General features: G+C 51.0%; 1 protein-coding gene across 1 annotated transcript in view; it reads left to right on the forward strand.

The window, feature by feature from the left end:
• Window positions 1-6,565, forward strand: part of SRRM4 (serine/arginine repetitive matrix 4) — a 160,844-nt gene extending 154,279 nt beyond the window's left edge. Inside the window, exon 13 of the mRNA XM_037817282.1 lies at window positions 298-6,565. Within this exon, the coding sequence (XP_037673210.1) occupies window positions 298-541 (244 nt within the window). The 3' untranslated portion in view covers window positions 542-6,565. The remainder of the gene's footprint in view (window positions 1-297) is intronic.
• Window positions 6,566-16,151: the final 9,586 nt, after the last annotated feature.

Here is a 16,151-nt window from a genome sequence, read left to right on the forward strand (position 1 = left end):
TATAGCAAAACAAAACTATGGTTAAAGTTTAGATATAGATTCTTTCCCCGGCTGGAGGCTCTGAGCTCTGGGTTTGCCTTGATAAAAAGGGGAGTTATCTAGTCTCCAGGACTTACTAGCTGAGACTTTCCCCCCTTGATGTTCTTGGGGCTGCAAGAGAAGCGTAAAAGCGATACATGTTTCCTAAGAGCCTGGAGAAAGGGAAAGATCCTGCTTTTGCTTGGGATGAGGCCAAGGCTCCCTTGGGTCGAGCCTGGGAGGAGGCAGGCCTCTTGAACCTTCCTCTGGTCTCTGCAGCGCCAGGAAACGCCCCATCCCCTACTATCGGCCCAGCCCCTCCTCGTCCAGCAGCCTCAGCAGCGCCTCCTCCTGGGACGACAGCAGCAGCAGCCGCTCTGCCAGCCGCAGCTACTCCCGGAGCCGGAGCCGGAGCCGGACCCGCAGTCACAGCAGCTCCAGCTCCCGCAGCCCCAGCCTGGGCTCCCGGAGCCGGAGCCGGAGCTCCAGCTCTGCAGACAGCTACTCCAGCACGAGGTGCTAGGCAAGGGCCCTCCCTGGAGCCGGCTGCCCACGGGGGGCCCTTTCACCCCTCCAGCCTCCCCCACTACCTGCCCGCCCTGCCTTCTCCATGGTGACAGACATTGAGGGCTCCGGGACCCTGTTCTTCCTGTCCTTCTGAGGAGAAGAAAAAGCAAACGGGGGCTCCACCCTCTAGGTCGAGCTGCTAGGAGCCTCCACCAGCACCCTCCTGGGGCTCAGCTCAGGCCTGGGCATATATATGGAGAGAACCATCCTCTTTGGGCACCAAACACCTGAAGGTTTTGTAAGAACCCATTGTTAGCCCAGTGGGTTCAGAGCTTAAAAGTTTGGGCCTGGCCAGGAAAACATACAGATCCGTTCTGCCCACCCACCGCTCATAGATTACGTATTGGAGGCCAGTGGTAGTTCACGCCCAGCTGCCCTCCTTCTCCCCTCATTCGATCCCGTGGCTGCACATTTTATGGACCCCAAAGTAGGGAAAAGAGGACACCAAGGGCAATTCAGGTCCAGAAGAGGGGGTCAGGGCTTTCCCCTTCCCAACCGTGCCAGAGCAAAGGCTGGGAGACTCATGGGTCCTGGAAGAGGGGTCCCATATGAGAAGCGGGCATGGACATTTGAGTTAGCAGTAGATGCCAGGAGACAGAAGATGGGTTCCCCAGAGGCCCTTGGTCATGAGCATAGAAGCAAAAAAGAAGGGATCAGGCTGCAGCTCCCAGAATCTCGGTGCGGTCAGGGGAAGGGGCCCAGCAGGTTCTAGCAATGGAGTGGCTCCCAGATGGTTGGCACAGAATGCCTCTTGGCTGCTCGTGGGGACGCTGCAACCCCACAGAGAAAAGGAGACAGTGAAGCAGTCGGGACAGCTTGGTCTACAGCCCCAGTTCCAAATTCACCTCAGCCCCATTCGCTGGCACCAGCTTAATTCCACGGGACCATCTGCTGAGCATTCCCCCAGTGCCGTGGCGAGCTGCCAGTCCCCAGCGCCAGCCAGTCTGGCTTTACCCTCTGGTTGGCGCCTGCCCACCCTCTCTCCCCACTGCCCAGACTGCCACACCCTGGCTTCTACCTAAAGCAGCTGGGCACCCACCCACCCACCCACCTTTCAGCCTAAGCCAGCCCCCTTGCCTCTCAGGAACGGTGCCAGGTTGGGGAGCAGCAGCTCAGGTTTGGGGGTGAAGGCCCAAATCCAGAGAGTCTGGGGGAGAGGGACCTGGAGGTCTTGGGTTCCTGCTGCCTTCTGGGATTTCTTGTCAGTGTAGAGGAGCTCCACCTTCATTTCTGCCCTCACCCCACCTCTCCCCTATCTAGGGCAGTAAAGGATAATTTGATCTTTGACACACAAATACCACCAGCTGCTTCATCCACAGGAGGTGCTGACGACAGGGCAGGCAAGGGAGAAAATCCTTAAAATAAACCCTTGGGCATCCCCCTCGCCAGCTGACTGGGCATTCCAGAGCCTCGTGGGTGAGTTTCAGATTTGTGGTGGCAACAGCAGGAGGACAGAGTGTGGAGGGAGAAAGCGGGGGCCAACCATCCTTCATCCCTCCTACCCCAGGAAAAACATTTAGAAAACCCCCTCTTTCTTGGAAGCAGTGACCCACCCTCCCCAATCTTTCCCACCACATCAGCCAGTGGGATCAGAAACTGCTGTGCAACCACCCAGAAAGTCCTTCTGCCATCGGGAGAGGAGCAAGGTGGCAGGACCTAGCCTTCTCATGATGTCCTCTGGCCCAGATCAAGGCCCCACCCCTGAGACTAACCGATGCCAATGCTGTCACCACAGAAGGACAATGTCAGGTGCCTGGGCCAGGGGCAGATGCCCCGGGAGGGCATGTACAGCGACTGTAAATAACCCTCCTCCCCACCCAGGGCCCAAGCCTGGACACCGACCTGCTCCACAGAGATAACGGCTTCCCAGTGCCACGGAGCTCCTTGGCAGGACAGCAGGGAGAGACACGCGGGCTTTCCATTTGCAGGGTCGGCACCCAACTGCCTTCATCCAAACTCTAGGGGACCCTTTCGCCTGGGGCTTCTAGCAAATGTTCTATTTATTTTATTTATTGATGTTTGTTTGTTTATGTGATTTCTCTCTCTCATCTGAGACTTGCCGTTAGCAGTATTTAATTGATTATTTATTTATAGGGAGGGTTTTGTGTGTGTGTGTGTGTGTGTGTGTGTGTGTGTGTGTGTGTGTGTGTCTTTGGGAGGGAGGACTTCTAAATTATTTTGGTGCATCTCTCTTTTTCTCACATTCCCTGTGGATAGGTTTTGAGAGGCCAGACATGGGCAGGGGTGTTGGCCTTTGGCCTGAAGTTGAAACCCGCATAGCTCTAAGCCTGGAACATTCCTAGAATTTGCCCCAGAGTATATCAGGCTCAAGATTCAGTGAGGTTCAGGCCTCTGCCATTGCCCCTTGCCCTCCAGCTCCCTCACTGAGTCATCAGAAGGATGAAAACGGGCAAGAGGCTTAGGAGGGAAGGCCCTGTGTTGGCACAGTGCAGTCAAAGCTTAATGGTAGGAGTTGAGAGTCGTAAGTTAGCACATCAGGCAAAAACTGTACAGAGTTGAAATCATTTGTGGAAGTCCCTTAAGGAGGCACCAGACTGGACACAGATGTGCTCTCTCTTGACAAACTGATAAGGCTTTGGCTGAGTCCTCATTGAAAGAGTTGCCCTGTGTTTGGGGGGTCGTGGTGGTTGAGAATGGCCTGTGGTTTAACCCTGGTGTGGCCGCTGGGGTGGCGAGGTGCGCAGTGAGTCTAGGGAGGGATGGCACAGACTGCAGCAAGGGAAGGTGCACACTTTGATCTCACCCTTACTCCTGGGCTGCAGTAGTGGGGATGTCACTCGCTCTATTAAAATTCTCTTTCTCTGCCTTTCTGAGCTCACCTGGTTGGTTTCATGTTAGTTCAGCATGAACGGACTCCACCGTACCCAGTTTCTCCCCAACCCCTGAGATTCAGAGGCTGCCCTCTTTGGTCTGTAGTAGACACCTGCTGCCATGTGAAGGTATTGTCCTTCCTGGGGAAGATCCATGTACCCAAAACAACAGCCTTTGCTGTATCCTCTTGCTGTTTCAACTGGGAAGAGCACAAATCCAATTCTGAAATTAGAAAAAAAAAAAAAACAAGATGGAAGGAGCAGCCAAGATGTTCTCCCTAAGAAGGTCATTTTGGAGCCCATCCTGGGAACCAGGGGCCTTCAAGAGTTCCTTCACCAGTATCTCCTGGCTGCTAACCAGAGAAGGCTCCCACCCTTTTCGAAGTCACCCTGCACTCTGCCTTGTCTGCTTGCCTGAGCCAGCCTTGGGTTTGGAGAGAGTTTTGAAGCATGCCCCAGTCACATCCCTCGGGCAGTGTGACTTTACCCTGCCCTCACCCAAGCAAGGGCGTGCCCTGACCCTGTGCGCAAGAAGGCTGCTTAACATGCCTCTTGGGGGAAATCTTCCCTCTCACTTTGTATTTCTCCAACTTCTTTTATACTTCCTTTTTTTTTTTCATTCAAAAATGAAACTCCATTGGGACATTGGAAATCTTCATTAACCAGAACCCTCTATCCCTGGTGTGACTATCCCCACGCCCACTTCACTCTCATTGCCTTCCACTTCCAGGGAATGAGACAGATCATCTGAAACCAGCTCATGGTGAGGATGTATCATAAAAAGCAACATCCAAAATGAGAGAGGCCACAGCTGAGGTCAGCAACTTGCAACCCCAGCCCTTCAACCCTCCCACTGTGGATACATGTGCTAAAGTGGACGAACTTGGGCAAATTGTCCCCTTTCTCTGCACCAAAGTTTCCACCTCTGCAAAGTGGAAGAGTTTTTTGAGAAATAATCCCAATCTTTGACCTTAGGCGTGGGAGATTCTCCAGAGATTCTGGGAGCTTCACTGAGGCTCAAGCATCTTTGGGAGAGTCTCAGTCAGGAGAGTAAAAAACTAAAAGCAAGACTTGAATCCTTTTCCGCTAGCTAGGAAAAACTAACCAACCCAAAGCTCCCATCCAGGGGCTTTCTAGTTCCTTGAGCTTTGACTGCACGTCTGTTTCTGTTTGGGCTTTGAAGGGAAGTTGATCTTCCAATAGCAAAAGAAAATTAAGATGTTTGAGAGATACAACAGTCTCAGTGTCAGGGAGCCCCCATCATTTCCTCAGACCCATCTGCTTTTCCCAAAGATTCTGATCAAAGGGGCCAAAATTTGGGGTGCTCCCAAAGGTGCACACAGGAAATCGTTTTCCTTCTCATCCAAATCCCTTCTTTTCCTCTGCTGTATTCTTTTCACCTCTTGTTTTCCCCAAATATTCCAAATCATGTGCATGTGTCTCACCTTGCTTTCCTCTCTAGCTGAATAGGAATTTTTGTCTGATAGAAAACCTCCAGGATTCTCTAAACCCCTCCCCGATTGGCCAACTGAATCCAGTTGAGGAGCTTGTGCCATCAAGCAATGCTTTATCGCAACCTCTTCCTTCTCACTTAATGAGCCAATGATGCTGACGCAGTCACCGTCTCCCCTCCATCTGTGACTGCTTTTGTTTGGTTTATTGTTGTTGTTTCACATTGTAAATAACATGATGGGGGTACCTCATCAGGACATGGCTTATTTAATAATTTATTTCCTATTTATTGAATGGTATTGGGAAAAGAGAGGAGCCACCTCTTCCCCAGGTCTGGGTGTGCCTGCCTGCAGCGGGGGGAATTAGCACCCAGGTAACGCATGCTAGAAGCACCCAGCAAATCGCAACTGGCAGAAACAGAGGCTTGAGTCATACAAATTGAGCTCAAATGGAACTAAAACACTGGTTATCTCCAGGAAAACCTCATTTAGATGGAAATTAATTGAGGAATAAAATGCCTACGCACGAACCAACTTCTATTAAAAAGTCACAACTCCCTGTGGAAAAAAAGAAAGAAAATTATAATACTTTTTCTCTAGCCAAGAGAAACTATGCCTCATCTTCTAACGAGCTGAGGTTAAGAGACAAGAACAGCTGTCCCTGTGCTTGTCTTGCGTGTGTCTCTGGGTCTGGATGCAAGGCAGTGGGCCTCAGTCTTAAACTGTCTGTAAAAATGGGCCTTGGCCTAAGAGGTCTTGGCAAGGTGGTGGCAGCGGGTTCTGACGCTGACACTGTGGCCTCCGTGCTGTTGGATGTCTAGTTCTTTGGGTTTTCTGCTGACCATACTTTGCAGGATGTCTCTCAAGGAGGGAAAGGGCAGAGTGTGTAGTTTGGCTGCAAGGTGAGGTTGAAGTAGCTGAGTCCTGCAGTCACCACCTTGATGACTCTTGTGGCCTGGGTTAAAACCCTCCATATTTAACTTAACCTTTTCTCCAAACCCAGTGGTCCAGAGTCATCGAAGGAGAGACAGGTGGCTTTGCCCTGCCCTGGGTTTAACCACAGTTTATTGTGTCCAGCCACATTTTGTGCAACCGTTCCAACAACCTGGTGACATAAGTCAGACGGCCATTTTTCAGATGAGAAAACCGAGGCCCGGGAAGGGGGCATGGATGGGCCCGAGCTCCCATAGCACGTGAGTGGCGGAGACAGGACATCAACTCAGATCTGCCCGCCTCCATATCCCATGCCCCTTCGGTCACTACTTTTCTCGCGGCACCTCTGCCACAAGGACTTTTTTCCGTGCCGAATCTCTTCTCTCTAGCTCTTAGCTATTTCGTCAGGTGGTAACTGCCCAAGGACTTAGCAGAATCCACCGTGTCCACCCAGGAGACTTGGTGCTCCACCTCGGGGGGCTGGGATTCCCGTCTGGAACCCCTCCAACTGGGAGAGCCACTCCCAGCCCAGCTCGGCCCGACCAGCCAGCCTCTTTCCAGAACATCCCCATCCCATTCTGGGACAGCCAAGTCAGGGGGAGAAAAGCTGCTGTGTCCTGGGACGGACCCGGCCCTCTGCGTGGTGACACAGCAGCTGCGACGTGTTTGATTTCTGGTTTCCATGGCTCAGTGTAACACTCCCGGGGTCGCCAGCTTTTCAGCCTGTACGAAACATGTCTCTGTTCTAATAAAAGGTCCCACGGTACGGTGTTCTCATACACGGCCCAGTGTCCTCTGTCCATAGGGGGGCCCAGAAGCAGGGCGGGGGGAGGCATGGGGACGGGGAGACAGATAAGACTGAAGCAGCACCTGCTGCAGGCCACATGTGTGTCCATCGTTCATCCGTTTCTTTAATCTTCAAAGCGAACCTGTAGGTATTTTTGGTTTTACATGTGCATTAATATCATCTGTAGAGCATCTCAGGAGACTTTTGTTAAGGCGTTTATGTTCATTACCTTACTCAGTCTTCACGACAACCCTGTGAGGTAGGAATTAGAATCTCCTTCCTACAAAGAAGGACACCGAGGCTCAGAAAAGCAAAGTCAGTTACTAAGTCCTCAGGGTAGATGGTAGATCTGGGCAGGCTCACTCCAAACCCCAAGCTGGTAGCTGCTCTATTCTACTGGACTTCAGTGATGCAGTGACGAACCACTTTTCTTTGGTAGAAATCCAACCACCACCACCACCACCACCACCCCCCCACCCCCCAGTGCCCCTGGGACCTTGATGATCCAGGAAGAAGTTAAGCACAGGGCTCAGGTTTTGAAGTCCTAAGACCTGAATTCAAATCCAAGCCCTGACGTTTATTAGCTGGGTGACACTGAGCAAGGGCATCACCATGTTGGTGCTCGGTTTGTCGTCTGTAAAATGGAGATAGGAGCAGCCACCCCCCTGGGCTGCCGTGACAACTACAGGACGCTCTAAAACAACAGTGCCCGGTAAGCACTCAGTGAATGTTAGTAAGCTTCCTCACGGTTTCCCAAGCCCTGACCTCATGAGGACAGCCAAGGGCAGCTGACTTGGAACAGTGAGGGCCCGGCAAGGCTCTGGGAGGCCTTTGGAAACGTTGGCAGGGTGGGATTGAAAAGTTTCTTGCTGTAGAGAGCAGGTGTTGAAAACACCCACGGGAGGGCCGGCAGGTGAGAGAAGTGAGGGGAACAGACAGGGTCAGGACTGGGAGGCACTGGGAGGCACTGGGGGGCCTGCTGCAGGACGCCCGATGGAAATCTTGGCCCCGTGTTGCCAAGTCTCCCAGTTTTTCCAGAGGACCTGAATTTTTAGACAAAGTCTCCTGATTTTGAAAACATTCATAATACATCCTCTTCTCAAATATTGTATGGATCAGAAAATGCATATATTCTATATATTTATATATATATATGTATAATGATTGATGGATAGATGAGAAAGCATATTTCATCCCAGGGGTCAGACAGGAGTAAGTGCCTCAACCCCACCCCTACCCCTTAAGGTGACTGGGAGGCCATGGAGCCCCTTATCTAATGCAACCTTGTCCACACCTGAAGTGGGTTATCACCTGGGGGAGAAAGATCAAACACAACCGGTTACCACCGCTGCTTCCCCTTGCAGTCCACCCCTCTGGAAATCTCCCTTGAGAATTGTTTAGAACGGGAGAACCACCCTGGGATGTGTAACCCATTGCAATTGCTGCTACCCAACTCCTTCCCCCACCACACCTATTGACTTCTTGGGAAAAGCGATAACCAGTGTCCTCATCAGAGACTTCATCAGTACACGACAGCAATAACAATAAAATTACCTGTAATGGATCAACTGTCATGAGCCAGGCCCTTTGCAGACATTCATTTATTACATTTCCTTAGTAAGCCTACTGAGCTCCAGGAGAAAGTTGAGGCTCAGAGAGGGTAAGACCACAGAGCTAGCAGGGATTTGAACCCAGGTTTGTGAGCTCCAGGACCACTGACTGCTGCTATAGCTGTCTCCCTGCCAGGGCTGTGCGCCTGGTTGACTCAGCACTAGCCCTGCATAAGGGGCCCTTAGGCCTTTTCCCAAAAAGATGTGGCTGCCAGGACGTTGTCCCTGTGATGCCAGTCGCCCCTCTGTGACTCACCGGAGGAGGCCTTGGTCCTTCTGGCTCCTCTCCAGCTCCCGGTTACTGGAACTGGCGTGTTTGTGCTTGCAGTGATTAGTCTAAAGAGGCTCCCCGCGCCCTCCATCCTGGCTGCCCTGGCTGGAAGGAGGGACGCCTGCTTCCGGAGATGTTTCTCTTTCAAGCCAGCTTAGCAGCTGCCCAGAAATGCAGCAGAGGTGGCATCCCACCCCCTACACTCCGCAGCCCCAGGGGCACACATGGCCGCTCCACTAGGTGCAGCAACCGGATAAGCAGAGCGAGCCATGGGAAGAGTCTGGATCTGAGACTTTAACCTGTCTCTAGCTTGCTGTGTGACCCTAAGCAGGTCAAAACCCTCTCTGGGCCATAGTTACTCCACCTGCAAAAGGGGTTGGATTAAGCCAGTGGTTCTCAATCCTGGCTACACCGTATTCACCTGGGAACTTAAAAACAAACAAAAACGCCCATGCCCAAGTCCTACTCCACCCAGAATAAAAAGAATGGGGGGAAGTGGGTGGAGGACAGACATCAGCATTTTGAAAAGGCTTCCTAGCTCAATTAAACGTGAAGCCAGGATTGAGACCCACTGATTTCGACGGTACCTAAAATGCTGTCAGATCTGATACCCTACAGTGTGCTGCAAGCTGCCGTGAGAGTAACACCAGCAACCACAGCCTCTAATGCTTATTTAGGGCCTACTATGTGCCAGGCCTGGTTCTGAGGGCTTCACAAATATTCCCATGAATTCCTTACCTATTTCATCCTCACCCCGTCCTTATTTTGCCGACACCGAAACTGAGGCACGGGCAGCGGTTGCCCAAATCTCACAGCTAGGAAGGTGGCACTGCTGGATGCCAGGATGAGGGCGAGGCCAAAGGGGCAACCCGAGCCCTGCGGGTTCAAGGAAGGCTTCACGGAAAAAGTGATGTCGAGGCTGATACCTGAGAAATGAGTAGGAGGTGGCCAAGCAAAGAGAGGGGCTGATGGAAGAGGAGGGAGGGGAGAAAATCCCAGGCAGGGGCAATGGCAGCCACTCACCTAAAGCAGGCTCCCCACCCCCACCCCCAGTGCCTCTCTTCCATGGCACTTACTGCATCTGAATTAGCTTGCTAGGTTGTTTCCTGCCCATCTCCAGGAGGATAGGAGCCCGGTCTGTCCCATCTCACCCTGTACTCGGAAGGTAGTGCAATGTGCGGTAGGTTGTCAGGTGAAATGAATTTGGCTGGGGGTACCAGCTCTGCTCCCTTCCGATGCCCATTCACTCATTCATTCATTCATTTCTAGTGCACAGAGTATTGCACTTTTTTTTTTTTTTACATTTTTTATTGTGAAATATATCCAGAAAAGTGATGACTTTCAAAGTATGATTTAACAAGTAGTCAGCAAATTTAAAAGAATGTAACAGGTTACAGTTCCACTATTTTCAGTTATTTCCTTATTGTGAAATATAATATGTATATAAAAACGTGGCAACTTTCAAAGTATAATTTAACAAATAGCTACAGAGCAAATTTCAAAGCATGTTTTATATGTCACTGTTCCACCATGTCAGTTATTTCCTTCTAGCCATACTGGGACCCCAGAAACTTAAAAAATATATATATATTTATATAAAGATTCAGTATTTGTAATCCTTTGTTAAATCCTATCTTGTCAGTTGCTACCCCTCTCTTTCGTTTGATCACTGTCTCAATTTTCAGGGATATCTGGGCAGTGACCACCCTAAATTATTAATATTGAAAAGGGGTGTCTGCATTATGGGGAAGGGGGATGCACTTGGTTGATGCCTCTGGGTTTTGGGACTTCTCTGGCATAGGTACACTCTGGGGGATTTAAGATTCTGAAAAATAAACTTAGGGAGTGAAACTTTTAGAGTCTCAGATAGGGATCAGGGTATTCTTTAGTATTTTGGGGACTACTGCAAATTAGCCAATACCCATTCATTTTTGAGCTGGTTAATTTCATGTGGGAGGTGGGGAGTGTGGGTAAGAGGGCTGTGATGTGGCCCACACAGGGACTTGCAGGATCTCTCATGCATATAATCCTCCCACTAGGTCTGAGTTCCACCCTGGGTGTGAGAAAAGGTGGGGTGGGGGTAGGGGTAGTGGCAGACATAAGCACCTACTATTCACTGTCCGAAGCACTGGGATTCGAGCACGGCATGATTTTTAAAAAGGTGGTGGTCAAGGGCAAGGACTTAGGAGTCAGGAAGGCCTGGGTTTGAACCTGGTTCTCTGTTCCTTCCCAGCTGTGTGTCTATGTGTAAGTGGCTTAACCTCTCTGAGCCGTGGGTTCCTCATCTTTCCAATGGGGATAATAAAAGTGCCCATCTCATAAGGTTGCCATGAGGATTAGACAAAGTAACACATGTGAAGTACTCAGTGCCTGGCAAAGTAAGTGCCCAATCATTGTTACTGATACTAAAAAAATAAATAAATAAAAGTGCAGCTGGTGTGGGGGAAGGCTCATTTGTCCAGGTAAGCATGTAACGAGTTTCTGAGAGGGTTCTAGGTTGCCTTGGCGAAAGGTCAAACAAGCTATTGTCACTTTGAACTATAAATTATGCTGCCTTCCCTAAGTATCTTCTCCTCTCAGAAGAGTCTGGAGGTCTGCCCATGTGTATCCCCTCCCTGATGTGTCATCAGCATTTTCCACGACAGCAATTCTAAAATCAATCCACCAGAGGAAAGACACCAGGCCTGGGTATGCATTTCAGTCGAAAACGAGGTAGGTCTTTACCACTGTCTGCACCATTCTATACAGCTGTTGCCAATCTATGGCCAGAGGACTCAGGGCAGTTCTTCTTTTTTGTCTTTTAACAACCTTCGCCATGGAAACTTGCCGTATGTTCTCTCAAGGCATAACACTGGTTTCCTTTGACAGTCTGCTCTCAAATCTAAAACCAAAATAAACAACACCAACCTCATCAAATTTAGGCTTATCGACAAATAGAAAGGGGTTGGAATAGGTACACACACACACACACACACACACACACACACACACACACACAGAGTTTGTTTTTTCTCTTCAGAATCCCTCATCTCAAACCCTATTTCTAGTTCAAGGAATCTTAACATAGAAGAATCTATGGACTCCCATGCTTGGGCTTTGTCGAGTCTATGAATCTCTCAAAATTTAAGTCCAAGATTGTTTTTATATATGAACTAAGAGCTTTGTGGTAGAGAGGAGTACATATTTCTTAATCAGTTTTCCAAAGGAACCCAACTTAAAGAAGCCTTTAGGAAATTTCTGCAAAACCTATCTTCACTCTTTCAGGATATGGCAGAGTTTCTAGTTGTCTCCCTGTAGCTGTTTCCCACCACTTCATTCATAGAAATAAAACCCCGAAATTTTAACTGGGTTCACAGCTACCCAGAATAAACACTGCATTTCCCCAGCCTCCTTTGCAGCTAGATATGGTCATGTGACTAATTTTGACCTTCCAAATGTAGATAAATTTGCTCCGTGGTAGCTTCCAAGAAACTCCTATAAAAGAGAGTTGTCATGTGTCCTTTCCTTCTTTTTCACTCCTTCCTTCTTGCTGGCTGGGGTGCAGGCATGATGGCTGGAACTCAAGGGGCTCACTGGTACATGAGGTAGCTTTGCGAATGGAGCCCCCATAGGTGAAACAATAAGAAAGAAGGGATCTCGGTCTCTGAGACCATTGTGGAGCAGAGACACCATATCAGCAATGGACAGAAATATCTTTAACACTAGGACTTTAACGTGAGGAAGAAATAAGCCACTCTTCTTTATGTTGACCATACTGTTCGCAGCTAAAGCTAATCCTCACTCAGGATGAAACTAAGCCCTTCCCCAAAAGGAAGCTTGTTGATTATACCTCTCCTACTCCATCTCTAGCCATCCTCCTCAACCTCCTCCCCTCCCAGCACCAACCTTCTCAAGCTCTGACACTCCCAGCCCTAAACACACTGGTGTCATGGTCTCCAACTGGTCAGACCAGCTCCTACCCTGACCTCAGAAGTATCGGGGAGACGGCCCTTCAAAACCACAGCCCTTTTGTATCTCCCTCTCCCAAAGGCCCCAGAGCCACTCTCTGCATGAGGGGCTCATGATAGAACGCCACAAAAATGGCCCAAACCTGGAGGAATCCATCCCACCTTCCCAGCTAGGTCTCCCGGCAGAGAAGGATATAAAATGGTTTGCCCTCAGAATCATATGAGCATTCAGAAAATTCTTTTGAAGCAACGCCAACAACCACAAAAGGACAAAATTAGGAAGGATAGCAACCAGCAGAGGCTGGGCTACGCCGCCGTAACAATAAGTCCATTTTAGTGCCCACTTGGGCCAGCAGGGACAGTCTCCTCGGAGCCACGGTGATGACCGCGATGTTGAGGACAAGGCAGAGGGAACGAGGACCCCTCTGGAGGGTCTTCCATAGGCAACTAAATGCTTTGAACCGGCAGCGACAGGCCTCACTTCTGCTCACAGCTCACGGGCCACACCTAGTTACATGGCTCCTCCCAACCACACGCGTGTAGGCAAGTTCATTGCTACCTACCATACCCCCAGAAAGTGGGGAAGGGGGAGAGGGCTGGGATGCTGGGCAGCCATCACTGATGGTGACCACTCGGTGCCAACCATGAACACCAACTATTGCCCTACAGTGTCTAGGTGCCGCGATACAGCCACAAACCATCAGACAAAAGTCCCTTCCCTCGGTCCTCACGGAAATTCTAATGGAGGAGGCAGATGACAAACAGGTCACTATCAATGACAAGTGTGCTGGAAATTCCAATAGTGTCATCCAGAAGGAGGCTGAGAAAAAGAAGGGAGGAACGGAGCTGAGCACACTCATCTCCTGTTTGCTGGAGCATACGCTGGCCCTGGGGGGGCGTCCATGAGAGGAAGCTCTGAGAAGATGTCCCGGGAGCTGGGGGCAGAGTGAATGTGGGACAGACCAGGATCCGTCACTACCCCACCTCTCTCGCCTCCCTTCCCCTGGAAAGTTCCAAGCCCCTGGATTTGTAGATGAGGCATTTGGCCAAAATGACCTCCAGAAGGCCATGCCTTTGAGGACTTCACAGAGACCCTGCCTTCCGGCCTTGCAGCCCCTCCCCGAGCTCTGGCCAGAAGTGCAAGTTAAGGGGTGTGAGGCTGGGGAGAGCCAGGACCTGGAAATCCCCTGAGGGTAGGAGTGAACTTTGTTTTTTTTTTCACTGCAGTGGAAAGAAAAAGCCCAGAATGTGTCCTTGTCCTGACTCTACCTGTGTGGCTTCAGCCTGCTGCTTCCCCACTCTGGGCCCCAGTTTCTGGAAGGTGGGATGATGTCATCCCCCTCACCCCCCGGGCTGTCTGACTTGAGGATTACTTGCGGTACTTCCCGTGTGAAAGCTCCAAGAAGATGGCAGCCAAGAAAACCTTAGTTTAGGGACGTGGACCCGACATCTTCCCTCTTCTCCTCCCACCCTAGGAGAGCTGGGTTACAGGGTCCTTCCATATTGTCCCCTGGCCAATGGCAGCCCGTGGGGGTTGTTGACAGTGTTCACTGAGCTCTCACCAGGGGGCTGTGTCAGCAGGGCGAGCAGCCCTCCCTTGTCAGCTTCTGCATATGGAAGGCTGCCTGACACAGAAACGCAGTGAGAGCCTGAGATGAAACCAGACACGGGATGACAGAAAAGAATCATAGGGTAAGTCCTCGGCAACATAGTTCCTTTCCAGTTAGTGCCGTGGGCTCCCAAGTGCCCCTGGCTTGGGTTCACATCCTCCGGTCAGCTGTGTGACCTGGAGCACGTGGCTTCACCTCTCTGAACCATGAGGAGCCAATGACACTGCAAATACAAAGTGCTGAGCTCAGGACTTGGTGCTCACTAAAATGCTCAGTAACCATGAGCCCTTCCTATCATTTAAGAGGCAGCATAGCACAAGGGTTAAGAGACAAATGGCCTAGGTTCTGATCCAAGCTTTGCCACTTCACCAGGTATAGACATGGGCAAGTCGCATCACCTCCCCGATCCTCGGTTTCCTCATCTGTAAAATGGGGATGACAACTCTTCCCAGGCTGTGGGAGGATTAGATGAGTCAGTACACCCCAGTTGGGGTGGGGGGTGGGCCCAGTGGCCCAGTGAGCCTTGATCTATGCAGAAGAGCCTTCCCCAGGGTGGAGGATGGCTGCTGAAGGAGGTTTTTCCAGGGCAGACGCACCCATAAATAAACACAGCCCCACCTGCAAAGCACATAAACACAGGGTTGAAAATCCAGCCCCTGAAATCCACACGCACACTCACTCGCGACCAAGCCACCCCACGCCACCCCACCCACTCGGAAGCCTCATAATCCCACCCCCACCCCCAGGTCCCAGGCAGGGCCAGATTTCTCTGGTGTGTCGCCCAGTGATTCTCCCATAACTGGCTCCAAGGTAGCCGCCCCGCCCCAGCCGTAATTACCCAGAGAGCTGGGGCTGCAGTGCCCGGCCTGACGTCAGCCTGAAGCTTCTATCCTGATGATCTCACCCAGCTTGGGGGGTGGGGGGCTCAGCCTCGCTCTCAGTCAGCTGGGAGGGGGAGGGGAGGGTCTCGATGAGTCGGCTGTCCACAATTCTGGGGTTCAGAGGAACCCAAGTTCCCATCCAGGCCCAGCCACCCCACAGCCCTGTGCAACAGCCGACACCCCACACCTCGGCTTCCCTTCCTGCAAAATGGGAAGATAACAGTGAGGTTGTTGGGAGGATTGAAGACTGCCATTCCTGCACCCTGCTCCCTGCAGTGACAGGCACATGGAGGCAATAAGGAGGGGGGTGGCCCTCGTTTCCCTTATTATTTTTAGCAAACAGCCTCATGCATGCTCTGTCTAACCTCCCAAATGATTTCTCAGCGAATGACTCACTGAATTCCTTGCAACCCCCATCCCACCTCCACCCGGGGAGGAAGGCAGGGCTGAGACCTGGGGGCCACAGAGGGGAAACGGTGACTCCAGGTTGCCCACCTGTTGCGAATAGATTAAAGATGGGAACCCAAGCCCAAGGGGCCTGTAGGATCCTAAAGGATGATCTGTATGTTCATCCTCCAAGCTTACATGGGAGCCGCAGGGAAGTCTAGAAAAATAGGTCCCCCTTTAGGCTTCCAGTTTCAGACCAGGAACCCTGCCTGGGGACAGCATCTTTAAATAATTATCATTATTAATAGTCATAATAATAATAGAAGTCCCCTTTCCTATGGTAGTTTCCTCATCTGTATTTGGGGGCTAATAATAGTACCCTACCTCCAACGGGTTGTTTTGATGATTGCATGAGCTAACATTTGTAAAGCTCAGAGCAGTGCCTGGGGCCTAGCTAGCTTTATAGAATTGATAACTCAAAATTAAAAATAGAAAAGTGCCAGTCAATCTGCTGACTGCTCAGGAAGTTTCTGTGCTCCTCATGACACATCCAAGAGGAGGCAACTATTGTTATGTCCACTTTCCAGATGGGAAACTGAAAGCTCAGTGATGCCTGGAAATGGCGGTTTGTGCCGTCTGGGGACGGGGGTGGGGGTAGGGGTGGGGGGGGCCTGGAGCTTGAATGTCATGACTGGGGGGTAAGTGGGGGGGGGGATTTCCAACCCAGGGCCACCTGCCTCTGGTCCTTCTCTCCTCCTTCTGCAGGTCCCCAGGGTGACAGCAGGATGCAACAAGCTCCGGGGCAGGTATTTCCAGGCGTGACCCGAGCCCCAGGCCTGGCGGAGGGTTATTAATAGC

Source organism: Choloepus didactylus, chromosome 23 (genome assembly GCF_015220235.1).
Source record: "Choloepus didactylus isolate mChoDid1 chromosome 23, mChoDid1.pri, whole genome shotgun sequence".
Classification (NCBI taxonomy): domain Eukaryota; kingdom Metazoa; phylum Chordata; class Mammalia; order Pilosa; family Megalonychidae; genus Choloepus; species Choloepus didactylus.